Raw genomic sequence first — 27,255 nt, 5'->3', positions numbered from 1 at the left:
GGTTTAAAGGGAGAACATAGATATAATAGGTATAACAGAAATGTGAGGGAGTGAAGAGCTCTCTGCATACAACCGCTATAAGGAGGACAGGAAAACATTGGTACTAATTGTACCTTGTCCATCAGACTAGGCAAATAAATCTAGAGGCCCAAAAAGGCAGACAGAGAAAAAGTACTATAATGCAGTAAAGGGAATATGCTCTGCTAAGATCAATGTTGAGACAGGTGATCAAATCAGGTAGAGTATCAGTGTAGGCAGGAGTGGTCCAGGAGGCTGTAATTGTTTGGCATTTTAGAAGGCTTTTTGCAAAGCTCCACACCAAAGACACCTGGGGCTGTTATAATGCAAAATAAAGGTAAAGATGAAAGAACATGATAAAGGTATATTTAAATATACATAATATAAAATGTGGGATAGGAAGAATTTTTTCCACTCTCTTAATTGTATAATCAGGGATCACCCAAATGAAGCTGAACAATGGGAGTTTCAGATAAAAACAAGCATTTCTTGGCATGGGCCTCTGATCTGTTTTAGCACAGCTCTTCTCACACTCGTGTTCTTCAGATGCATAAAATTATTGGTAGACGTGATTAAATAGAATGTTGAAATGAAATTCTACTCTTTTAAACTGTTTTAGCTGGAACACCATGCTAATCTGATTCATCTCTCATCCACAGTTCTGACTCTATTCTCTTTCACAATAGAAATCCTATATAAATAATATCTCTTATTATAGGTTAGCTGGAAGTAGGTGCCCTAGGGAAAGGGAAGTTTTCCTATGCAATTTTCTCAATTAAAATAGACCCTTATTTTTGAAATTATTTTTCCTAGTGGGGATAATAAATAAGTACCTGCCTTTATGTTCTTTTTCACCACAGGGCAAACATGAGGTATGGGAGAAGAAATTTTAAAATCTAGGAATTAGCAAAGGGAGAAGGGGCCAATTCCCTCCACTGTGTACAATAAAACACTAGTTTGGATATTATTAACATTTTTTAAGAGGTGGGAGACCCTGATTGCAGGTCTCCCATATTACATTTGCTTTGTCTCTTGAGCTACAGCCTACTTAAAATTGGTTTAAAATGGTAACTTATTGTTTAAAAAGCAACACTAGGGAAATACAGAAAATTTAGTTTTCTTAGACAGTGATATTCTGCTGCCTACACTTAACCTAAACAAAATTTTAGATCACATATATAAAAAAAAACACCAGTAAGTATCTCACCATACTTGTCCAAGAATAAAACTTTGTGATGCCAAAGAATAAAAGAGGGCCTGAACAAACTGTATTTACCCTTAAGGTGCACAGGAACAGGGGATCAAAATATAATGTATAGTGCTACTTGCACTGGCCCTGCACTGGTCCTATGCTTGTACTGATTCTACATCTCCATTAAAGACACAGGACCCCTGTTCCTTATTTCACTTGATACCCCTAGCCGATCCTAACCAAAGTATGCAAAGTACATAAACCTGTTGGGAGGATTTGTACAAATCTCAGTTAATCCAGACTTTCTGACTCTTCCTCAGAGCAGAAAGTGCCAGAACAAGGTACAACTTGACCCAGCACTTAAACCTGCACCCCATAATAATAACAGTAACAAAAAGTTAAAATTATTACAAAAAGAGTTATTACAAACTTAATATAGCACAGGCTGCATCTGTCCTGCAGAAAAATGCAGTGTAACACCATTTTCACTGCCATGGCTGAATAGTATGGAGTCCTGGGATTTGTAGTTTTTTGTGGCACTTTCTGACAGGGAAGGTTAAACAACTCACCAAACTACAAATCCAAGAATTCCATAGCACTGAGCTGTGGTGGTTAAAAGGGTGCCAGTGCAAACTGTATTATTTCTGCAGTGCAGATGCAGCCACAGTTATACTTCTGCATAGAAAAAGGAAATCATATGTAACTAGACATTTCCAAACTGTCTTTTTCAAGCACTGGGAAGCAACAGGTAAGATGACAGGCTATAAATCTCCAGAAAACATTATGTGAAGATATACTGCCTACTGAAAGAAGAGCAAGAACATTTTTGTATGTTCAGAATATAGCCTCTCACAATGGTATCTGCAGCTAAAGCTGAACTAAAATGGAAAACCTTTCTTTTCTAAATGTTAACCTCAAATAATCTGAAATGTAGCTGTTCATATGAAGTGCAGTGAAGTTCATATGAGACTGGCTGCATTTTTGGTGGAAAGGTTCCCCAGCAGAGTGACAGCCTCTATCAGTTTTGCCAGTTCCTAAGGTAGATAACTGCAAAAGGAAAGAGAAGGGAAGTCTGACAGCTTGGGGTGGAGGCGGAGTGAACAGCATCATCTGTGTGTAGGCAAGAGATATGCTTGTGACTGCCACCCAGAATCTTTTATGCCAGTGTATTCCTTGTATACTTTATTCATATCAGTCAGATCCACTTCTGACGGTGCTGCTTCTCATCCCAGTACAGAATGAAGCAGCTTTTCTACTGTGTGATTGCTGGGGTAGGAGATAAAACCATAGCTGTATTTATATTTATATGCTCCCTCAGACAATAAATACTGTAATCGGGTTACAGGAGGAGCTAAACATCTAACACTGCAGGGTTTGTTGGTCATGTATTAGTGTCATGCTACTTTTATAGTTTAAAAATCAATGACAATGACTAAAAATAGCCCCAAATGGTAAGCTCATGTAACTACCCAAAGTAATATTAATTATTACTCATAGCATTAACACCGATTACTTTAACATATTTTAATCAACTACATTAATATTTAAAAATTATAACCATTTATGGACAATACATTAATTTTTAAGAAAATTATTCCAACTAATTCTGGGATACCCTGCATACGTTTCTTGTGGCTGCCACACATTCCCTCTAAAAGTGATCTCAGGTGGCTAGAAAGACACCAAAACTGCTCAATCATGTTAGGGATCTCTATAGGCTGGGCATTTATTTGATATACAGGAACATATATGTTTATGAATTAGAAGAATAAAAATAAACCACAAGCTAAATTTCCCAAGAACAACTTATGAGATTTCATGAGGTACCCAAATGCTGGTGGCAGCTTTTTTTTCCTAGAAAGAAAAGAAATATTTTCTATACAGAGAAAAGAGGAGGGAGGACCTGAAGTAGTGTTAAGCAAACTGTGTCTCTCTACTTGGCATTGGATTTCAGCAGCCATACTTTCTCACCACTGGCTAGGCTGGGTAAGGAATATGAGGGTTGTAGTCAACAAGCTCTAGAGGGCCACAAGTTGTCCATCACAGAATACAGTGGCACTATTACTTCCCTTGATCTAAGCACTATACGTCTATTGATACAGCCTAAAATTGCATTGGCCTTTTTAGCTGCTGTGTCACACTGTTAACTCATGTTCAACTTGTGGTCTACTTGGACTCCCAGGTCCCTTTCACATGTAGTTTCATTCAGTCAGGTGTCACCCATCCTATATCTGTGCATTTCATTTTTCCGCCCTAAGTGCAGTACCTTACATTTCTCCGTGTTGAAGTTCATTTTGTTAGCTGTGGCCCAACTTTCTAGTTTATTCAGGTCATTTTGAATTTTGATCCTGTCTTCTGGGCTGTTAGCTACTCCTCCTAATTTGGTGTCATCTGCAAATCTGATAAGTATGTTCCCAATTCTGTCATCCAAGTCATTGATAAAGATGTTGAATAGCACTGGGCCCAGGACAGAGCCCTGTGGGACCCCACTGGTCACTTCTCTCCAGGATGAAAAGGAGCCATTGCTGAGCACCCTTTGGCTTTGGCCAGTCAACCAGTTACAAATCCATGTAACAGTGATGTTGTCTAGTCCACATTTTACAAGCTTGTTTGCAAGAATGTCATGGGAAACCCTATCAAAAGCCTTACTGAAATCAAGATATACTATATCCACAGCATTCCCTTCATCTAACAAGCTGGTAATTTTATCAAAAATGAGATCAGATTTGTCTGGCATGACTTCTTTCTCGTGTTGACTTTTTGTGATTATGACATTGCCTTCTAGATGTTCACAGACTCTCTGTTTAATGATCTGCTCTAGAATCTTTCCTGGTATAGATGTCAGACTAACTGGACGATAATTGTTGGGATCCTCTTTTTTCCCCTTTTTGAAGATGGGGACAACGTTTGCCCTCCTCCAGTCTGCTGGGACTTCTCCTGTTCTCCAGGAGTTTTCAAAGATTATTGCCAATGGCTCTGATATTACATTTGCCAGTTCTTTTAATACCCTTGGATGTAGTTCATCTGGTCCTAGAGATTTATATTCGTTTAGATTAACCAGATATTCCTGTACTATCTCTCTACTTATCCTGTGCTGAATTTCCCCTATTCTGTCCTCTGCTCCATTATACTCAGGTTGAGCACCCTTTTCCTTTTCTGAGAAGACTGAGGCAAAGAAGGTGTTGAATAATTCGGCCTTTTCTCTGTCTTCTGTTAGCATTTTGCCATCTTCTCCACGCAGTGACCCTAACATTTCCTTCTTCTTACTTTTGCTGCGGACATATCCAAAAAAGCCCCTTTTGTTGTTCTTAACCTCTCTAGCAAACCTGAGTTCATTCTGCGCTTTAACTTTTCTGACTTTACCCCTACACAGGTTAGCTATTTGTTTGAACTCCTCCTTGGTGATGTCACCGTTTTTCCATTTCTTATACATGTTCCGCTTAAAAGTTAGCTCAGTTGAAAATTCCTTAGTCATCCATCCTGGTTTCTTGAGACATCTCCCATTTTTCTTCCTCATTGGAACTGTTTGAAATTGTGACTTCAGTATCTCTCCTTTGAGAAACTCCCATCCATCTTGAACTCCCTTCTCTTTTAGTATTCCTGACCATGGGATCACCCCCAGTATTTCTCTAAGTTTACTAAAATCAGCTTTCCTAAAGTCTAGAATGCATGTCTGACTATGCCTGGCTTCTCCTTTCCATTGTATAACAAACTCCAGTAGTACATGATCACTCCCACCTAAGGATCCCACCATTTGCACCCCATTAATTAGGTCATCCTTGTTGGTTAGGATCAGATCTAAAATAGCTGATCCCTTTGTTGCCTCTTCCACCTTTTGGACAATGAAATTATCTCCAAGGCAAGTGAGGAATTTGCTAGACCTTAAGGATTTGGCTGAGTTTGACTTCCAGCAAACATCAGGATAGTTGAAGTCACCCATCACTACTACATCTCTCTTTTCTGAATGTGTGGTCATCTGTTCTAAAAAGACATCATCCAATTCCTCAGTCTGACTTGGAGGTCTGTAGTAGACTCCCACAATAACATCCCTGTTGTTTCCCTCCCCTTTAATTTTTATCCAGATGCTCTCCACCTGGCTTCCAGGATCGATGTCCTGTATCTCTTCACTGGTGTAAATGTCCCTGACATATAAGGCTATTCCTCCTCCTTTCCTGTTTGGCCCATTTCCCTTCAAAAGGTTATACCCCTCTATTCCTACATTCCAGTTATGAGACTCATCCCACCAGGTTTCAGTGATGCCTATTATATCATATTTGCTTTGTTGTACTAGGAGTTCGAGTTCATCTTGCTTGTTTCCCATGCTCTGTGCATTAGTGTAGAGACATTGAAGACCATGTGTCCCCTTGACATGCTGCCTGTGCAAGTTTTTTTGCCTCCCACTTTTGGGTTCTAAATGAAGCTTGTTTGCTTCTTTAACAGAAGCTGATCTCCTTATGATGTATGGATATACACACAATATAATAGATCCCCTTTGCCCTGACTAAAGGTGATTTATTTTTAGGGCCAAATAAACAACTTTTCATTTCTGTCATGCTAGTTTTTTGTTTTTTAAAACCAGATTATGAAATACAGTGGTGCCTCGGGTTACGAAATTAATTCGTTCCGCTGTCAATTTCGTAACCCGAAAGGCTTTCGCAAGCCGAATCCCCATAGGCGCTAATGGGGAAAAGCCGCGATTCCGTGTGAAATCGCGCAGAAAAGCACCAAAAGTTTTTTCGTAACCCGAAAAAACTTTCTTAACCCGGAACAATAATTTCCTATGGGTTTTTTTCGTATCTTGAAAATTTCGTAACCTGGGTATTTCGTATCCCGAGGTACCACTGTAGATCCATGCACTTTGGTCATATCTATCAACAAGCATATTAATAATTAATTAAAATTGAAAGTGGATGGCTACTTAGGTCTAAATAGCAATTCCCACCTTATTATATCCATACTGTATGTTAACACTAAAGGGTTAAAATATAAAGTTCAGATATTCAGAGCTGCTCAGAACTACTGTAGGCAGTACAAGTGGTTGCCAAGGGCAACAAACCATTTAGAGAGTATTTATTTGATCAGTTTAGTGTATGATGGATTGTGGGCTGCAGAGGGAAGCTGTTTGCTAGCTTGTTTAGAGGCAGGAGAAAGCCTGCATTAGTCCTTAGTCTGCTTCTGCATTTTCCCAGAGGGGCACCCAGGGGTGAACTCTGGAAGGCAAACCAGGTCTCCCAACAGTGAGATTTATGATAATGCATTAGGCACTGTGTCAGGTTAATTTGTTGTCGAACAATGAAACAATCCATTACGATGTTTCCAGGACAGTGTTATCTGTCTGAGGATAATTGGGAAAGTTTCTGTAACAAGACACTTTCCTAGCCTAATAGGTACATAATTATTACCATAGCTACAGTGTGATAGAAGAAGGATAACACTCTTCAAGCGCAACAGAACTGATACCCTAAAATACTGCACTTTGGTTGTTAAGGCTTGAATTGTTGTCAGTCAGCAGGTTCAGCAGTTAAATACATTTTAAATATGCACATAAATAAAATTGGAAGAGACCATAAGGGCCATCCAGTCCAGCCCCCTGCCATGCAGAAACTCACAATCAAAGCACCCAAACAGATGGCCATCCAGCCTCTGTTTAAAGACCTCTAAAGAATAAGACTCCACCGCAGGATGTACGGTCTTTAAGAAAGAAAGGAAAAAAAGTGCACAGTGGATGGCTTCAGCACCGATAAAGAACAATTGAATGACTGTTCTTTCACATTTTTATGCCTGGAGAATCCTGCTTCAGTGCAAAACAATGCTGCAGCTGCTTGCTTTACATTCTGCCACACTTAATAGATACCCGTAATTGTGTAAGTCAGTTTAATCATCGGTGAAAATTTAGTACTTCATAATTCCATTCTCTTCCATTTATTTTCTCCTGCATGCCCTGAGGCTTGGTCACTTAGAATCTCGACAACTAGCTGTTGATTAGTCCTTATCACATTGACAGTTATTTATATTTTAGGAAGAGGCAGATGGAAAAGGTTGTGGTTTTTTTTAAAATGCAGTTTACTTCTTTTTATATAGCAACACTTTTAAATCACCAGTAAAGTTTGTTGCTATGTATGTGTGCACAGGAATGAAGGCTGGGATGAACCAGCGAGAACAGTGGGGCTTACTTATAAGTAAAAGTGGGTAGAACTGGGTGCAGGGGATCAGGTGGGTTTGGAAAAGAGTTCAGAACATAATTCTCAGGATACAGCACACAGCCAGGAACGGTAAGTGGTTCTCCTGAATGGGGACGGGTGACATGCTAAAGGGCTTCCTTTTGGGTAGCAGATGTCAATCTGCAGGGCAAAAACAACCAGAAAATTCTTCTCTAATATCCATAATGACCTCTCAGGAGTTTATCACATGTGAGGAATTTCTCTTAATTTAGAATAAAAAGAAAGTGGGGCCAGAGCGCATTCACGTAAAGTCGCTAGTTTAGCGAAATTATGTGAATGCTCATTGCATTCAAACTGGCTCCCCATTGCCCAAAAATAACATGCCATTGCCCGAATATGTGTGTGGCAGTCTATCACGCAATAACGTGAAACCCCATGATTGCATTCGGACTGACTTCCCATTGTCCGAATTTGCGTGTAGTAGGTTATCATGCAATAACGTTAAACCCCATGATTGCGTTCAGATTGCGATTGGATTATACTTCCAATTTCCCTTGTCTGATAAACTCATCAGTTTTCTATCAGAAAAAGTGATTTATCTGTAGGGTAGTCAGAACTCAGGGCTTGGACCCTCTTCTCCAGCCATCAGGGCAAGGGGAGGAAGTTAAGGGCAAGAGTACCACCTTGAAAAGTGTATGTCCATATATTTTTCTTATTTTCATTTTAATGGTATATTCTCTGTACCTGTGGTTGAAGCTTGATCTATCATGCTTCATGATATTATCAGAGCTTGCAACATCACCCTTCTAACATCATCTAGACCAGTGGTTCCCATGACACAGAACAAGGTTCCTAGGTCTGAGGTTTTGGTTATGAAATCTCAGGGTTTGGCATAGTTCTGAACGGTTCTGAATTACCTACTTAAGATGTTAGACTGGTGCCCTCATTGCCATCCTTTCACAGAAATGTGAAGATCCTTTTTGCTATCGTAAGCTTTTGAGAGCTGGCTGCTCAGAGGAAAGGGCCTTTCATATACTGTGTTTATATTTGTTGGTCTTTTCATTGGGTGTGTTTAATTTTATTAAGTTTGCTTATACAGTTGGCCCTTCTTATACACGGATTTTTTATACACGGATTCAAGCATCCACGGTTTGAAAATGTTCAAAAAAAGTATAAATTTCAAATATCAAACCTTGATTTTCCATTTTTTATAAGGGACACCATTTTGCTATGTTATTATATTCAATGGGACTTGAGCATCCACGGATTTTGTTATACACGGGGGATCTTGGAACCAAACCCCAGCATATAACAAGGGCCCACTGTATTTTTAATTTTTGCATGACGTAACTTTTTTAGCTGTCTCTGTTTTAAATACAAAGAAGAAGAAGAATGAGGAGGAAGAGGAGGAGAGGATAATGATGATGATCAACATTAACAACAACAACCAGCTCCGTACTATGTTCCCACTCTCACTCACAAGCTCAAAACAATTTAAAAAGGCAAATATTGTGATGTGTTATGCCAGCTGGGAGTGAGTAGAAGTGGGTACTCAATAGGTGCTAAGCTTTAAAGCCACCGTACATACAAAATCCAAACTTCTTCCTCCATCACCACCAGTTCTGAGGTTTGTCTCACTGGCAGGAAGATACATCCATTCACTGAGATTTCAACTGGTGCTCTCAGGCTGCATCCACACTGCAAATATAATCTAGTTTGATCACTTTAACTGCCATGGTTTAATGCTATGGAATTCTGAGAATTGTAGTTTTGTGAGATAGCCTTCTCTCTCAGAGAGCTTTGGTACAGCAACAAACCACAATTTCCAAAATTCCATAACAATGATACATGGCAGTTAAAGTGATTTCAAACTGGATTCTTTCTGCAACGTGGATACAGCCTCAGACTTGGTAAACCTAGTGCGTAGTGATCCATGTCTCTCTGTCTGCCCAATTTCCCCCAATATTTTATCCTATTGCATTTACTTTTTAAAATTGTGATCATTTAATTATTGTAGTTTTAGAATTGGGATGGGGGGTTTGGAAAGGGATTGATTTTGAATTTTTACTGTATTTTCGATGTATTTTCAGCTGTAATCTGCCCAGATTCTCCATGATTGGCCGGGCTATAACATTATTATTATTATTATTATTATTATTATTATTATTATTATTATTATTAGATTCAACACTGTTAGAATCTGTGTGACCTATTCCTCCACTGGGCATCCTGAGACTTCTGTGAAATCTGCAGCTTGTGGACCAAATATAGATAAAGTATACTGTAGTAACCTAAAAATGCTTTAACCAAAACAATGGATTACAAAGCCAGGCTATCCCTGACCAGGAAAAGGCATAGCTGGACTTCTTTACCATCTTTACTTTGTTGTTGTTATTGTGTGCCTTCAAGTCATTTTTTACTTATGCAGACCCTAAGGCCTCATGAGGTTTTCTTGGTAAGATTTGTTCAGAGGAAGTTTTGCCATTGCCGTCTCCTGAGGCTGAGGGCATCTGACTTGCCTAAATTTATCCACTGGGTTTCATTGTCCACTGGGAATCAAACCTTAGTCTCCAGAGTCTAGCACTTAAGACGCAAATCACTATGATTCTGGCATATAAATAGTCACTTTTCATAGCCTCCCCTTCTTAAAATAAACATGGAGCACTCTCAAACTGATTTCTTCTATAAAGATAAATCTGAATGTCCAATTGTTCTGTGAAGCTGATTTATAAGTATTAATCCAAAACATTTCTTTACAAAAATGCTTACTGGTGTCCATTCTCCCATTTAAATGGTTCATGAATAGGACCTTTTTCAGTATATATACAATCAAGACATTCAAATAAAAAAAAAAAAGGGGGGGGGGAGGAATGTAGTATTGGCTAATAGGATTCAAAATGTAACAGTAACTTTAATTAATCCAGCCCAGATAGGATTATTCATCACAGGCAGGTAGCTGATAATTTAAGATTAATTCCAAATTTGATTGTTTTAAATACTAAATGATCTGAACCTGCTGCCATTTTTTCACTTAATGCAAAACAGAGATGGAAGGAGTCTTCACAAATATGTGAAAAACGATTTTTAAAAGTCAGTTTCATGATTGTCAGTCAGAAAACGGACAAGAAGAAAGGATGAACTGGACAAAAATTGAAAAAAACACCAAATAATAGTGCCATGAGCATGGCTATCCGGAGAAGCATAATGGGCAAAGTTAGAATCCCTGGAAGACTGAATTCAGCCCCAGGACACTAAGGTCCAAAACATACTGGAGAAATAATCCAGTTTGTGACCACTTTAACCATCCTGGCTTAATGCTAGGGAATTCTGGGAACTGTAGTTTTGTGAGACATTTAGCCTTCTCTGGCAAAGAGCTCTGGTGTCACAATAAACTATAAATCCCAGGATTCCCTGGTAATGAGCCAGGGCAGGTAAAGAGGTATCAAAGTGGATTATTTCTGCACTGTGTTTTGGACCTAAATTCCCCATCCCTACTAGATTTCTGGTTATGATGGCAAAGTGTGATTTATCTGACTTATCTTTAGCACAGTACTAAGACTGCAGCTCTGTAATATGTGCAGAAAGCTTTTATATTATCTAAGATTAAAATCCAAAAATGCAGGGAATTTCTTCATTGCATTACTTGTCACATTCTTGGAACAGCGAGTATGATTGTTATTTTTTTCACATTCATCCAGAAGATAACAGGAATAACAATTCACTATAAATAGCTAACAACTAGACATCAGTTATGAAGATTCAAGGAGTAATGTATGGCAAGTTTCTTGCTGGAATTGTAGGGAGAAAATAGTAGGAAGAGAAATTCATTTTCAGAACAGGGGGAGGTGGGGAAAGACAACATAGAAAAAAATATGACCTTTACAAAATCAATTACCAGTTCTTTCATTCCTTGTAGATTAACACAACATAAAACCTCAAATGCATTATGGAAATGAGAAAAAAGATAGGGGAAATTGCACAATGCTACTGAATATTGCATCCAGTTTATATCAGCTGCTGATGTGCTCTGAAAGCAAAGCAAAACCAGACCTTTGGGATTTGTCTTTTTAAATAGCTCTACAAGAGTTTTCTTAAAATGAATTTCATACAGTGCAACAACATTATCTGTACCAGAAGCTATAAAAGCAAATCCATATATTTGTGGCTCAGCGTCATCAAGAAACGGAAGTCAAGATAACACAGATATTCAGTTCCTTAGCAACATAATGAAAATGTACTTTCATGTTGGGTGAGTATGTGAACAAGCAATCACTCTGCCCTCTGTCATCCACAACAGTCAATTGCAGTGTATGTATTTGGGCCCTGCTTATTATTGCATACAAATAGCAATAATGTAATTTTTTAAAAAAAATCAAAATGCTATAATAATTTAATTCTATTTAAATACTCACTTTTATATTATTTTAATTGTGTTTTTTAAAAAATTGTAGGTCGCTTTGAGTCCCAACTTTGGAGGGAAAGTGGGATATAAATAAATAAATAAAATTATGTATTCATTGGTTGAAAGTATGAATAAATAAATAAATTTAGTGGTCCAGATCCAAGCTAAGCAGAGTCAGTGCTGGTTAGTACTTGGATAACAGACCATCAATTAATACCAGGTGTTGTAGGCTGTCAGAGGATGGAATTGGCAAAACTACCTCTTGGTTTTTGTTGCCTAAGAAAACCATATAAAATTCATGGGGTCACCATAAGTCAACAATTTCTTTGGAAGGGCATAATACAGCTAGGCTTTGAACTTTAGAAGAGGTATGCAAGCTGCTAAGCCCCTATTTTTGTATGGCTCAGCACAATGTCTAGCTCCTTTAAAGTTCAGGCTAAAATCCAGAATAGATTCCACACTGAAAGAAAAGCCGTCAGCTGCCAGGGAATAAACACTGTCCAGCTTAGTATCTTAGAAAATTTTACATAATACATTTTTTTGCTATTTGAATGCACTGTGCATGAACTATTAACTGGGTGAACTATCTTAGTCACTTCCAGTATCTTCTTACAGTTATCTGTCTTTAAAATTAAGGTGTTTGAAGTAGAGCAGTAATAGGCTTGGACTTGAGCAAAGAGAGGAAAAGGGAAGTGTGCAAATGAAAGAAACAGAAAATACCACCTTCAGTTTAAAGATATGGATATCGTTAAAGGCAATTCAGTAGCTATTCCCTTAAATTATTAAACCATTATAACACTCCGAAGAACCAAAATAGAAGTCTTGAATGAAAGAAATTAAATCTATGTATACTTCCCATAAAAACGGGAAGCAATAATTCAGAGCTTATCCTTGGAGAGTCTTTTATGTTTTAAAAGGGATTAGTGGGCAAGAAGAAAGAAAATATATAGCCTGTTCAAATATCATGGAGCTGTGACTTTGGCTTAATTATTACTTTGGTATATGAAAGTATAGTTGCAGAAATTATGAAAAGCTTTCTTATGGTGAAAGGAAAAAAAAACTGTTCCTGTCTCAAGCCTAGATTCTGTTGATTCACAATAAAGTGCAGGATCTGGTGCACACACATACTTTGGAGTACTGTACTGACGGATATACTTTAGCTAAATTTAGTTAAATAATTTATTAAACTCCTTATGTTTCTACATGCCTGATCTGCACTGATTGCCATGAGCATATATTGAGTATAAATGGGCAACAGGTAGGTTTTAGACACTGCTCCCTAATCCTGGGATGCAGTGTCAGGTTCAGACTGTCTAAACTACTACTATCTCCCTATATGAGCCTGCTTAGGTTTTAAGATTCTCAGGAACAATCTTTTTGTCAATCCCACTACTGTCAAAGGCATGCCTGGTGAGGGCTTCCCAAAAACATAAAGTTGGAAAAGAGACTTGGGAAATGGCCTTTCAGACTATGGAATTCCTTTCATGGAAAACTAAGGGAGAAAGCAGCCCGGCATAAAGACCTGGCTTCCGGATGTCATGGGGGGCATGGTGTATGCACGCTGGACATTCCAATGGCATCCCTAAGTTGGCATCATGCTGCTCCGCTGCTCACAGAGAGGACAGTGTCACAGTGTTTTTGTGGCACAGCATTTACACGCACTGTGCTGCAGAAATGGGGAAAAGCTGCTGCCACGACATAAAAGACAGCTTTTTTCCCACCCCAAAAGGAGCAGCATTTTGCCGCTTCTTTTTTGGGCTGGAAAAATGCCAGATCAAGGCTGTAGTGTACAGTTGTTGTGGTCCCAATCTTGTAATCAAAGCGCTGGCATCACGTCGTCACTTCAGGACCGTCCATTTTGCCCCTAAGTTATTCCACTATTTGCTCTCTTTCCACCAACAGGCAATTCATTTAGATAGGCCTTTGGTTGTTAACAGACTATTGCAGTAGGATCCTTTGATGAGGGTGCTGTATTTTTTGAAACTGTTTTAAAGTAGTGGTTTATTTACATAAATTTATTAAAAAACATTTAAAAAACATGGTAACAAGACACTTTTGCTTTCATCTTCAGTTAACTGCATCTCAGCATTATATTCCTTCCTTCCTTCCTTTCTGTTTATGTGCAGCCATGAGAAGGAAATCAAGTTCTCACTTCCATTTTAAACTAATGTTAATGTAGTATTGCATTCAAAACTGGGTAAAACGTGTTAGTCTTCAATAGGGTTTATTGAAACAAGCTAAATTGAAATCTTAGGTTAATCGAAATCTTAGCTGGCTATTTTTTTAAACGCTAACATTAGACATCATTTAGAGTTTGAATATAATGCTGAGATGCAGTTAACTGAAGATGAAAGCAAAAGTGTCTTGTTACCATGGTTATGTTAGAAGAGAGGGAAAGACACACAAGCCTGAAGCCCATTCATGTAATAATAAATCATAGTTTAACATTGCATCCAAGTGCAGTCTGTTTGTGAGTCTAGTTATTACAAGCCAAGGGGGGCTCTCTTTATGTGTGCATGAAAAAATGCCAGTAAGAACCAAGGAGCTCTCTAGTATATGCCAGAGCAGGGTAGGACCTTTCTTTCTGCCTCTGAAATTACAGTTCTTAAAAGACTTTCCTGTACAAGGGTCTCTCTCTCCTAGAAGACGGCATGGGCAAGCTGCTCAAAGTAATGCGCTTGCAATCTAGACCAAGTCCTTCTTAAGTAAATGATTGTAGACTATATGCATTCCCTTCTCCCAAATGCTAGGATTCTGTCCAGCGTTGTTTAGTAATATGAAGTAGGAAGTTCAACTGATAGGTTTCCTGGTTTTGTTTCATTTAGGATTCACCTGTGATTAAAGTTGTCCTGGTTCAAAATAATAAAGCCCTAATAATAAATAAATAAGTGGTTCTGAACAAAATATAATTTATAGAGCCAGTTTACAAAGAAAAGAAACATGTACACAATAATGTTTATTTCACAAACAACAAGCTAATCAATATGAGTGATATTACATTCTAGTGTTAATACTGTATGGTTGAATATACAAGATAGTAAAGCCTACAATATTCTAAAATGACCACAGAATAATTCTAATAATGACCTCAGAAGAAATACATACATTCAACCTAGGCAATGAAGAAACTGAAATTGTTAAAGAATTCTTGCACCTAGGATCAAACATCAATCAGAATGGTGACTGCAGCCAAGAAATAAGAAGAAGACTATGGGAACAGCAGCTATGAAGGAACTAGTTCCTAAAGAGTAAAGACATACAACCGAGCACTAAAGTCAGAATCATTCAAGCTACAGTATTCCCCATCACCGTGTATGTATATGAGAGCTGGGTAGTGAAGAAAATGGATAAGATGAAAATTAACTCTTTGAGATGTGCTGCTGGAGAAGAGTGCTGAGGATACCATGGACAGCCAAAAATTCAAACAAATGGGCCCTTGAACACATCAAAACAGAAATCCCCTTGGGAGCCAAGATGATGAAACATCATGAGAAAGCATGATTCACTCAAAAAGACATTAATGTTTTGAAAGGTGGAGGGCAGTAGAAAGAGAGGTAGACCACACACCAGATGGATAGACTCAATCAGAGAGATACCAGGCGTGAATCTACATGAACTGAATGGAGCAGTAGGGAATGGGTGGTGCTTTGAGATGTCTCATCCATAGGGTTGCCATAAGTTTGGGCCTGCTCAAGGGCAGTTAACAATAATATTCTAAAAGGTGGCTTATAGGTGGAGGAGAACAAGCAGGGAAACCCATACAGTTATTTTTAAGATTTCAACTTAATACTGAAATATGTAACATTAAGTACAAAAATAGTTATCTTGCTCTTTCTTATGTACCATCTATCCCTTTTGTTTCTCTTTCTGTTGAGATAGGGCAAAATCCATTGGTGATGTTCACCTGATAAGAACCGTTCTTCTGCTGATGAAACCCAGGTGCACCTTCCCTTGTACTCCTGGTGCATTTTCAGTGGGACTTTCTCCTCCCTTCCATCCTCTGTACTGCCCAAAAATCTTATCTTGAGGCTTCCCAATTTTCTGGATCACGTTTTGAAGATATATGGGGGAAAGGGGAATCATCTCCACTTAGCTTCATTTATGAAACTAGTTTTCTCACTGAAACTACACTGTTGGATCCTGCTGCAATATCTTTCAGCCTGAAAGAATTAATTACCAGTGATACAGCCTGTCAGCACTTTAATGCAGTACACATAAGCTACCGTATATACTCGACTATAAGTCGATCTCATGTATAAGTCGAGGGCATGTTTTGGGGCCAAAATTAAAGATTTTGATATAACCCATGGATAAGTCGAGGGTCAAACGTAAGAGCATGTAACAAAGGATCTAAAGGGCGAACAAAGGGAAACAATGCCAAAGAACTTGCAAAATTGCAGGAGGTATAACTGTTTGTGTTCCCACTGAAAGATGGATGGATGAAAGAATAGAGGGGACTTAGTGCTTCCAGGAGAGACTACACTCTTGCATTTCATCAGGGGATGGCTTCTATGTTTATGAGGGCTAAAGTACAGTACTTAGACTGACCTGCGGATAAATTGACTCAGATTTTTTGGGTCAATTTTTTGACTAAAATTTCTAGACTTATACGTGAGTATATACAATAGTCGAAATTCAGAAAGTTTCAAAGACTATATGGCACTACAGTATAGGTAAAACTCTACAATGTATAATGTCAATGATGCCCTCCTTTGTACCACCTCCACTAGGCAGCTAGAACTGTAACTATAAAGCACTTAATGATTCTCTAAGACAATCTTATGAACAGAACTGATCACAGATCCTTGTGGAATAAATTATGTGGATGACTAAAATGTGAATGACTAATTCTAATTAAATATTTTTAGAAGTACACATCTATCTACGGGAATCACTCTCAGCACCATTCTGTGTCACTTTGCACCTGAAGTAATTGAAAAAAATAGACTAATTCTTAGCTTTTTAACTACTAAGTTAAAGTGATTAAGGGAGCAATAACAGCTGAAGTCTCTTGCTTTTATCTTTCTCTCAGGTGCTTGTCTTTCTCTCATTGCAACAGAAGAGCTAATCTGTAAGGAACAATTTTCTAACTGCTTTTTTGGAGAGCTTTTTTGTCCTACTCTTAGGACTCTATGACATAAAATGGCATAGCCAGCAGTTCGAGTAAAAAGAGAGGAATTAAATCAGTAGGAATTTGCAACATTAAAGGTGATGCATAGCTCTTATGGAGGAAATGACCTCTATGTTTCTTGAGAAACATATAGATAGCACATATGTCTTCTATGAAAAAGAGTCCCCCATTATTGTCTCATTTGTGTTCCTCCTCCTCAACTACAAGTCATAATTTATTAAATTAATGAATTTCTCCAGTTCTTATGATTGTTTGTCCTCAAATAGTGACAGCCCCAACTACCTTATTCTTTTCTTATATGCTCATTTTGTGACTGTATTTGTTTAAAAATTAATGAATTTATTTATTAAAAAAAACAATAAGAGATCATACTCAAATAGCACAGAATATTATTCATATCACACAAAAGACAGAATTTCTGAATGTCAGGAACAGAAACAAATACTAGAGTTTTAAAAGGATGACAGGAACGTATTCACATTCCACCCGAAAGCCAGCAAGCCTTACTGCTATAAAAAAAGACTAATCAGTAATGAGACAAAATGCAGCTCTGCCTCTAAAGATGTTTAGAAAAGTATTTCCTGAGATTCTTCTGTAGCTTTTTTAAAAAACGTTAACCAGTGCCAGTGAGATTGAATTCAGAATCCAGTCCACAACCTCATATGTGACTCTGTTTTGTTTTGTTTTTAAATGGAGAAGAGGACACCTTTGGTTTAAAAGTAAATGTTTTGTATGTATCAAAGACCAAAGTAAGACTTTTATTAAACATCTTACAAATTTGCAGCTTAATAAGTCAGTATGGTCTTTTTTCTAAAATATAATTTTTGAAATTTCCTATCTACGTCCAAGTAAAAACATGATGCATTTCACTAAACTACTTCATTTGTATATAGTTCTTAAGCTGCAGGTTTGTTAATGTAAATTATGATTATATAAGTGTGAAGTTAACCACATACTTAATAATTTATAAAAATGTAAGGAGAAAGACTGAATAGCATGCTAATAACTATAAATTAAAATGTTCTGAAATATCTCTATGGTATAAAAAACAAAAAAGTAAGTATTATGTGTTCAAATATTTACACATGTTGAAGTCTTAGTTATACTTTCAGTTTCCTTTCATTTTTAAAAAAATTGACAATGAGATGCTCTAAGAAGACAATGTTGCAACACTTCTCTAAATTGATTTGCATGTGGAAGGTCAAAGATAAGTGAGTTAGAAGGCTTATACTACTAGACGAATCTCAGCAGGTCTGCCTAGGACATGTAGCAGGTTTCAGCATCAATCATTTTCTAATTATAAGTAAGTTAGTGGGTATATTAAAATACATATAGACACCTTTAACATATGCTGGCATTAAAACTGACAGGTAATTAAAAGACAAAATGGATTGACTTACATTAATTAGTTCAATATCCCAGATTTTTTTCACAAGGTCCATTGACGTATAGCCAGTTATCAAAAAAGGTTTGATGTAGTCTCCCAGTTCCAGAGAATCTAGCCATTCTGCTACAGAGGTGGGATTGTAGCCATCATTGCCAGTCTGTTTCATCTGGGGGAAGAAAAGCCAATTAAGTTGTTACCTTGAATGATTTAGTACTGGCATTGTAACAGGACAAGAAGAAATATGAGAACCCCAAGACCCTTCCACAGAATAAAGGTTGAGATATGGAAGCACAACAGAAATCAGGATGCAATTCTTTTTTAGCAACATTTCTAGTTTTAAATTTCTTTGTCAACATCCATGGGTAGTTCTAGGTTTTATCACTTTTCACAGTACATTTTTTCAGTTTTTCATTTGTATATAAGGAACACCATTTTACAACAGCATTTACACTGTATATAAAGGACACTATTTTACTCCATGGATTTTGACATCTATGGGGGCTCCTGGAACCAAGCCCCAGTAGATTCCAAGGAGCCACTCTAATAATAATAATAATAATAATAATAATAATACAACATCACCTCATTATATTTAATAGGACTTGAGTACCTACAGATTTTGATATCCATGGAAGATCCTGGAACAAATCTCCAGTGGATTTCAACCCAACAGCTGAAAAGTGTTTTTTTTAAAAAAAACAAACAAACACTTGCAACTAAAATAAAGAAGGTGTAAATATTCCCCCTAACCTAAATTTGATGATCCATGGGTACTAATCTTTTGGAAATACTGTATTTTCTGGCGTATAAGACTACTTTTTAACCCAGGAAAATTTTCTCAAAAGTCGGGGGTCGTCTTATACGCTGGGTGTCATCTTATAGGGCTGAAACTCCCAAGCTGGACTGGAGAATCTGTGGTCACCACATATGGTGGGGGGAGCTCAAAAACAGCTGCGGCCACATACTCTCCATATGTGGTGACCATATGAAAGCAGCAAGGGCAGCGCTGTACAAGTACAGTAGAAGAAAATCTTGGAGTCAGAGAGGGCTGGGCAGGCAGGGAGAGCTGACCAATCCAAGCAGGCTTTGTATACAACAAGTTTTCCTGCTAAGTACCTGCATGTCATAAGCATTTGAACTAAAATTACCATATTGAAATCAAATCTGATGTTTTCTTAATTTTTATTTGGTGTGCTTTGGAAGAGGGGTAGTCTTATACAGTGAGTATATCCCAAACTCTATATTTTAACTGGAAAATTTGGAGGTCGTCTTATACGCCCAGTCATCTTATACGCTGGAAAATACAGTACTTCATTTACACCGTAAATACTGTAAAGAGCAACAAATCCCAAGAACATTCACTTTATATACTCTCATTTTCATATAACACTGATTGCCCATAGCAGAACACTTTTGTGCACTGCTGCAGGAAATATTATGCATGTTGACCTGAAGAAAAGCTCAGTTTTGTCAGTTTATCTAGAATTGCAGCAACTGTGCTTTTTATTTCCAAGTTAAATCATGATTTCCCATTGTTCTTAAACATATGGATTGCCTAGATGAATGTGCCTTTCAACAACATTGAATTGAAGTTAACAGTAAAGTATTTAGAGTCAGTTTAGCTCTGCAGTTTTTCTGAAATGTCAACATAACCATGACAAATAGATTACTGGTTTTCTTTAAACTTCTGTGTTCTGTAGAAACTTATCAAGGAACATAACAGAATTCATAATTTTTAGTAATTTTAGACTTTTGATGCAATCTTATCTCTACTCTGAAGTAATTATTCTGTTCAATGCACAGCCTCTCAAGCATGTGGATTAGAATCCTATACATTCTGATCTGGGAATAACTCCCCTAAACACAATAGAATTTTCTTCTGGGTAGACCTGTATAGGATCACATTGGGTATTCATCCCTTGCTGCTGCAAAAAGAATGAATAATAGATAAGGCAAGGACTAGAAACGATGGACCTCCAGATGTCACTGGACTGCAAGTCCCAGCAAACCTAGCCAGCATAGACAGTGGTAAAGAATGGTGGGAACTCCAGTCCAACATCCAGGAGGCAGCATGATCCCCATCCCTAAACCACAGTTTCTTGCCCTGTTTTGTAAAGGCATGAGTCCCATTCATTTCTCTCCTTCAGTTCAAATGCATTTAGACTGTAACCCTATGATAGTTTACATAGGAATAAAATGCATCAAACCCTGTGAGATTTACCCCTAAGATTAGTAATATGTTGTTGTTGTTAATAACTGAGATTCGTAATATATTGTTGCTGTTAATCATTTTTAATCTATTATTGTCTCTATCTGTATTAATGTTTGTGAGTTCTGAAGGAAAGGATATGAACTCAGATGCATTTAGGCTATAACTCTATGCCAGTTTACTTAGGAATAAGATGTAGTGAATTCAATAAGATTTACCTTTGAGATTAGTAATATGTACATCAACAATATATAACTAATTTCAGAGGCAAATCTTATTGAGTTTATCAATGCATCTTATTCCTAAATAAACGGTATAGGGTTACACCCTAAATGCATCTGAGCCGATATCCCTCAGAACTCACAAACAATAAAACAGACAGAGAGAATAATACTTTAAAATTTATTGTTAAAATGCAATTAAAACACCTACAGAATGTATATCTGTTTAAAACACTTTCATTAAAACTGCAAGATATAAAAACAGTAAAGCCCAGTTCATCAATGCCTGACAACAACAACTCTTCACATGTCAGCTGCAAGACAACAAGAATGGAGGCATTCAGAGTTTGGAAGAAACCATAGAGAAGGTGACTCCCAGTTGCCCTCTGGATGTGTCTGTGAGGGTGGCAGGACTGAGCGAAGGGCTTCCTCTAAAGATCTCACAGTTCAGTAGGTTTATACAGGAGGATACTGTCCTTAACTATAGAACTGTCTGTATAGGTTGGAAGAATCATAGACATGATTTAAAGCAGAAATTTATTGATAGTCTATTCAGCCACATTTAATGTACCCCTGGTTTTCTCTAATAACTTTAACATAATACCCCTAGAAAAGCACATTCAGAAAATATGAAGTAACTACACTAAAAAATTTAACACAATGAGATTTTCTTATATATTTGTTTTTATCATTTATATACCCCACCCTTTATCTGAGGATCTCAGGACAGCTTACAATAAAATGAATTGGAACAGTTTAAAATAATTTAAAACAATAAGACTAATGTAAAGGCCAAAAACATACGAAACCATTAATTGTTTGAAAATAGTTTAAAATACTCATGTGCAAATCGGGATGAAATCAGTCAAGCCCCCAAAGCTTTAGTAAATAAACATGTTTTGCTTGTCACCAGAATGTCAATAGTATTGATGCCAATCTGACCTCTAAGGAAAGTGTTTTCCACAATGGAGAAGCCACAACAGAGAAGACCGCCAGAACAGAGAATCTCACCCACAGTATATTAACTTGTCACCACAATAGAGAAGACCCCTCGAGTGTATTACTTTGACTGAAGAGACCTAGAGTAAGGGCCCTCCAACAGACCTCAGGCCAGAGAGACATTCCTTCAAATATCAAAGCCCCGGGTTGTTTAGAGCTTTGAATGTCATTGCAAACACCTTGAATTCAGACCAGATGTATGTTGGTAGTCAATGCAATTCCTTCAAAATTGATATTACAGTGTTTCTATGTGGCATTCTGGTCAGCAGTCTAGCTGCTGTGTTTTATACTAGCTTCCAAGTCATCTTCAAGGGCAGCCATAGGTAGAGTGTATTGCAGTAGTCTAATCAGGAAGTTACCAATGCATGTCGAAGACCCAAATAAGTTCTAGTTTAATAATGAGAATATTTTCTGCAGTGATTGCTTTGGATATTCCAAAGTTAGGACTATATCATCTTATTTTATATGCAACGTTCTTAAATGTCACATTTTTTGAGATGTAACATTCAGTTGTATTGCAGTAGCCCACAGTTTTAGTGTAAAAAGTAATGAGAAGAAACAAAATATGTAATGATTTCATTCTATAAATTGGATTAGAAATCAGTGTAGGTTTGTCTTTACAAGGTGTTGCCTCATCTTTAATCAGGATACACTGTTTGCCAGCAAAGCTTGAAACTCAGCTGACAACATTTTCTGATAGCTTTAAAAACTGGTTGTTTATTAATTATCATTACTTTTTTAATATATGAATACTGCTAATCCATATACGAATACTACTAATGCTAATCCACTGAATTAGCAAAGAATCTCCAGTTTATAAAAAGTGTTTATAATTTCAACAAAACTCACTGCATTTTGCATCTGACCATTTTCCACTTTGACTGCTATATAAGATGAAGAAAGGGAAAGAAGTATACACTGCAAAAAACAAAACAAATCTGTATTCACCCCATTGTCACTATGATCGGTTCACATGACATTCTTGAGAATTTGCAGGGAAGTCGCAGGGATTTTGGAGAAAATGAAGTCCAGAAGGCATTACTCCAATTTTTAGAAACTCACCTTTTACCCCAAAATTTCCTTAATAATCCAGATAATCCTATGTGTGAAGCAGCATCAGCATAGAGATAAGGGTGAGAGTTTTTGGTGGGTGGGACTGGCTATTTCCAGCAAGCCTGGTGTGTATGGCCATTCTTTTTTAACTTCAGTGTACGTTCAGCCATGGGATCAGTGGTGAGGGGTTAGATTGGACCACCTTCTCCATCTTCCTCCCTTCCATCTAAGTGTCATGTTAGTTTTTACTTCTCCCTGGTCTAATACTCCCCCCAATCAGTGTTGTGTTTTTGTTTTTATTGCAGTGAATGGAGCATGTATATTCCCTCTCTCCACCTCTGACTGCTCCCCCCCCCCCACAGTCTTGGGTGGCTTTTTATTTAACTGTAGGGAATGTAGATATGGAGATCTCCAAAAGAGTAAGCAAGGCAGTGAGTGATTGAGGCTGAGATCTCCTCTCCATAAGCCTTGGGCCACCTTTTATTTAACTGCAGAGAATGAAGACATAGAGATCTCCTCATGAGCGAGTCAGCAAGTGAATAAGGCAGTGATTCTTCCCATCATTCATTCAGTGGCTCACTCGCTTACTTGTTACTCTGCAGTTAAATAAAAGATGTCTCAATGCTGATGGGGAGACAATCAGAGGGAGGCAAGAGGAAATACACTTGCTCCATTCAATGAAGTAAAAACAAAGATAATCAGGTGCGGGGAGGTCAGATGGGAAAAAGAGTAAAAACAAATGTGACACTCAAGTGGGGGAAGGAAGAGAGAGAGTAGAGCAATTTAAACCCTCACTGCTGATCACATGGCTGACCATCTTCATAAGTAAAAGATACAGCTGGCTCTTCCTGTCCACAGGGTTGCCATCAGCATGTTGGAACATCCACGGATGGACCCACCCCATTCTCCTCAATGGCAGCACATGCATGCAGCTGCGCCAGTATGGCGATGCACACGTTGCACTACTATTGAGGAGAATATCACAAGTACTTGAGTAAGAATAGGACTTGGGTTCCCATGGAATTTGCCATCCACAAGTGAGGGTGTGGAATGGAACCTCCACGGATACGAAGTACTGGCTGTAAATAAAATAATATTTCTTCTTTCTCTGTTCCATGCATACATTTAAAATTCCCTCATTACTGACAGGAACAGCAATGAGGGAAAGGGACTGGATGGGGAAACCTCCAATCAGAGTGCAAGGTGGTCTACATTGAGAGACAAACAATAACAACTATTGGTTGATAGGTTGATGCATGTTGGGAAGGCAAAAAATAAAGTGAAGTGAGTTTGTCGAGGAAATTTGCGGCTGGTTAGACTGATGTCACCTCATTGTGTCTGTTGGTGTGTGCCATTAACAGGTTGTTCCAGAGTTATTGTGGAACAGGAAAATGTGAGATGAGGCTTATTTTTTGGTCAATGTAGACAAACCCAAAGATAGTATTTGTTTGCAACCAGTGACTGTAATTTTGAAAGTATGAATTGCTGAGCTGAAGTCCTGACAAGTTTAATTATTTTCTACTTTATAATCTAATGAAAGTCAATTCAATGGGAAGAGTCTTTGTGATTCTTTGTGATTGTTTTTCCAAAGGATAGTAGTGTTCTTCAAAACATACTGTGTTGTCACCAGATTTCTGGTAGATACTTAGTTTATCTTCATCTTTGTCTGATTTTTCATATTTTCTCAAAATGAATAGAAATAGTTTTGTATGCAACACTTAAATGACATGATAAAACGTTATATGAAGCTGAAATCTTTCATTTTAAAAGCATGGCTCAGGGTTTATATCTGCTTGTTTGCCAGAAAGGCCAGGAGCAAATGTAAACATTTTACATGAAAATTAAAGTAGCAAACTTATGGATTCATGTCTTTTTACAGGCAGTTGTGTATGTATCTGTCAAATCACAAGTAATGACAGTTTTACAAGGCAAAATACAACTGTACACAGCTATGAAGAAAGTGCAAAGGAAGTATAAAGGAAGCAGTATGAGAGGTAGACTATATTGTTTTACCAAGAATATTGTTTTACCATGAAAATAGAAAAAGAGACACGTAAAATTAGCAAGGGATGTTAGAGCAAATACTTTTGTTAAATTCATACCTTGAAGACACTAGATCCCATCGGATTTTGGAAGTTAAGTATGGTCAGGCCTGCATGATACTTCAAGGGGGGACCACCAAGGAATACCAAGTGCTGCAGGCTATACTGTATTTCAAAAGAAGGCAATGAAAAATCACCTTTGTGTATTCCTTGCCTAAGAAAACCCTATGAAATTAATGGTGGCATTGTACGTCAACAGGTGACTTGAAGACGCGTGCATGTACACACACGCACACAATAAATTCACACCTTCTATTAGAAATACTCCATTTTATTCCCACCTTCACTCAGTTTTCCATTTCCTTCTCCCAATGTTTGGTCAGCTCACCCCAAGTCCTCAATGAACCTGTTCTTGGCTGTTCATGCTAGTTCATTTTCCACCCAAATCATTTTATATTTCTGCAGACCTGACCTTCTGGATACCTTCTCTCTGTTGCAGAGATGACACAATTATGGCTACATAAGTAAAGATGTTCACCACATCAGGAATACACACACACACACACACACACACACACACAGCAAGAGAGCAACAGAGAGAGAAAGAGAGAGAGAGAGAGATTTGCAACAGAACACAAGGAGGTCTACACCACATTCCCAGTTTGTCCTGTACAAATACACCGACTAGATCTCAGATCTGTCTATCTTTAGCAAACTTTCTGCTTCATGGTCCTTCAGAATATTGCACTAACTTACAAATGATGCAGAACAGGCTGAGTGATATCAGCTTCAGCTTTCACAAAAGGAGGTCAACAGTGATATAAATGACATTGCCCGAGAGGAGGATGTGCAGTGATCAAGCAGCTTGACAAATAATATCACCACAATCTAAATCTAATCTAGCAGAGCATGATGACAACAATTCAGTTATTCTGAATGAACTCACTGGGCAAATCTCCAAACATATGGCTATTATATTTGAGAAGAATACCAGGAGGTTTTCTTGATCCCCTTGGAAAATTAGAACAAATCATAAAGCAATTAAGTAGAGTGCATCTAATAGGAAACAGTATATTTACTAGCACAGATTTATTCAGAAGATACTATGTGTTTCTTCTTTGAGAAGGCAATAGATGTACCAACGCTTATAAAGGCAATTCATATTTTGGCAAGTTGGTATCCTGTGCATATCATTAGGGTACTTTGCTATACTTTCACTTGACACACACACACACACACACACACACATATAAATGGTAAGCCCAGGAAATTGGTGGGTGGAGGATCCTACTCAGCATACTCCTCAGGTGTGCTGTTAAAAATTATCTTGCAAACTAAGGGGCTCTCCAGACTGCTGGACTGGGGCTGTGGCAACCTCATGCCGCAGCCCTGATACAGCCTCTGGAGTGTGCAAAAAGTAGCTCCTTTTTGTGCCCTCCAATGGATGCCCTTTTGGCGTTGCATTATGCGGATGTAGCGCCAGAGGTGCATCATGATGGCGCACGCCACGTGGACCACCATGCATCAAAATAGCACCATGGCAGTGGAGTTACGGCATTCAGCATGAGGATGCTGCGCCCTGACTCCGCCCATAGGCCAGTACAAAGTACTGGTCTGTATGGGCCCTAAGAGACACCTCCTAGAATGTCTTGACAGGAACTGAAGGTAATTGCCACCCACAAGAGTCATGAAATATCAAGCACAGCTGAATAACAGTTGGACAAAAAGTGGGGAGTGCGTGGGGACTTGGTCTCTACACACCTTCCAACATTTCACAGATGAAAATTGGGACTTGGTCTCTACACACTTTCCAACATTTCACAGATGAAATTTGCACAAACGTAAGTAAGCTGAGGACAAAAAGGAAAAGTAGTAGAAAGAGAGAGAAACCCAGGACATTATCGCACTTACTAAAACCTGACTGCCCCACAATGGGATACAGCTGGGTTGTGGGTTGCTACTGCGTATTATCAAACTTAATTTGCCACTGATTCCGCCAGGCAATTGCAACCTGGCTGCATCCCAGGTGCACTTCGGAGGCCGTTTTTCCAAGACAAAGGCTCCCGTTCTGGAAAAGCGGTCTCTGAAGTCGGTGGCAAATTATGTCTGATAATACCCAGCAGCAACCCACAACCCAACTATATCCATTGGCAAGCAGTTGGGTTTTTAGTAAGTGCGATAATCTCCTGAGAAATTTAAATGCAGCTGAAACAGTGGAACAGAAGATTAAACAGGACTGTCTCTGCCTAATCAGGACAGTTGGAGGGTATGGGCAGGTTATTGATATGCTACAGTATCCTGAACAGTAGGAACAAGGGAAAGAATTAGGTTTAACATGCACACACTGTACATTTCCCTTCTCTAGGATTTAAGTCAAGCATTTAGATTTTTAAGGATACTGAAACTTTAACGTGCTGGCCAATTGGCCGTAATAAAGTTA

The 27,255-nt window shown here is 38.1% G+C and overlaps 1 protein-coding gene across 12 annotated transcripts in view; it reads right to left on the bottom strand.

Annotated features, from left to right (window-relative positions):
* The window catches only part of ANKS1B (ankyrin repeat and sterile alpha motif domain containing 1B), a 499,785-nt gene that overhangs the window by 192,139 nt on the left and 280,391 nt on the right, over positions 1 to 27,255 (bottom strand). For all 12 annotated transcript variants that reach the window (XM_089523880.1, XM_089523881.1, XM_089523882.1 and 9 more), the window contains one exon: positions 18,305 to 18,457. In XM_089523880.1, the coding sequence (XP_089380006.1) occupies positions 18,305 to 18,457 (153 nt within the window). The remainder of the gene's footprint in view (positions 1 to 18,304; positions 18,458 to 27,255) is intronic.

This window comes from Sceloporus occidentalis, unplaced genomic scaffold (assembly GCF_023333645.1).
Source record: "Sceloporus occidentalis isolate IW3139 unplaced genomic scaffold, rSceOcc1.0.p SCAF_5, whole genome shotgun sequence".
Classification (NCBI taxonomy): Eukaryota; Metazoa; Chordata; class Lepidosauria; order Squamata; family Phrynosomatidae; genus Sceloporus; species Sceloporus occidentalis.
The sequence above is the reverse complement of the archived record's forward strand: the minus strand, read 5'-3'. Positions and strand labels throughout refer to the sequence as shown.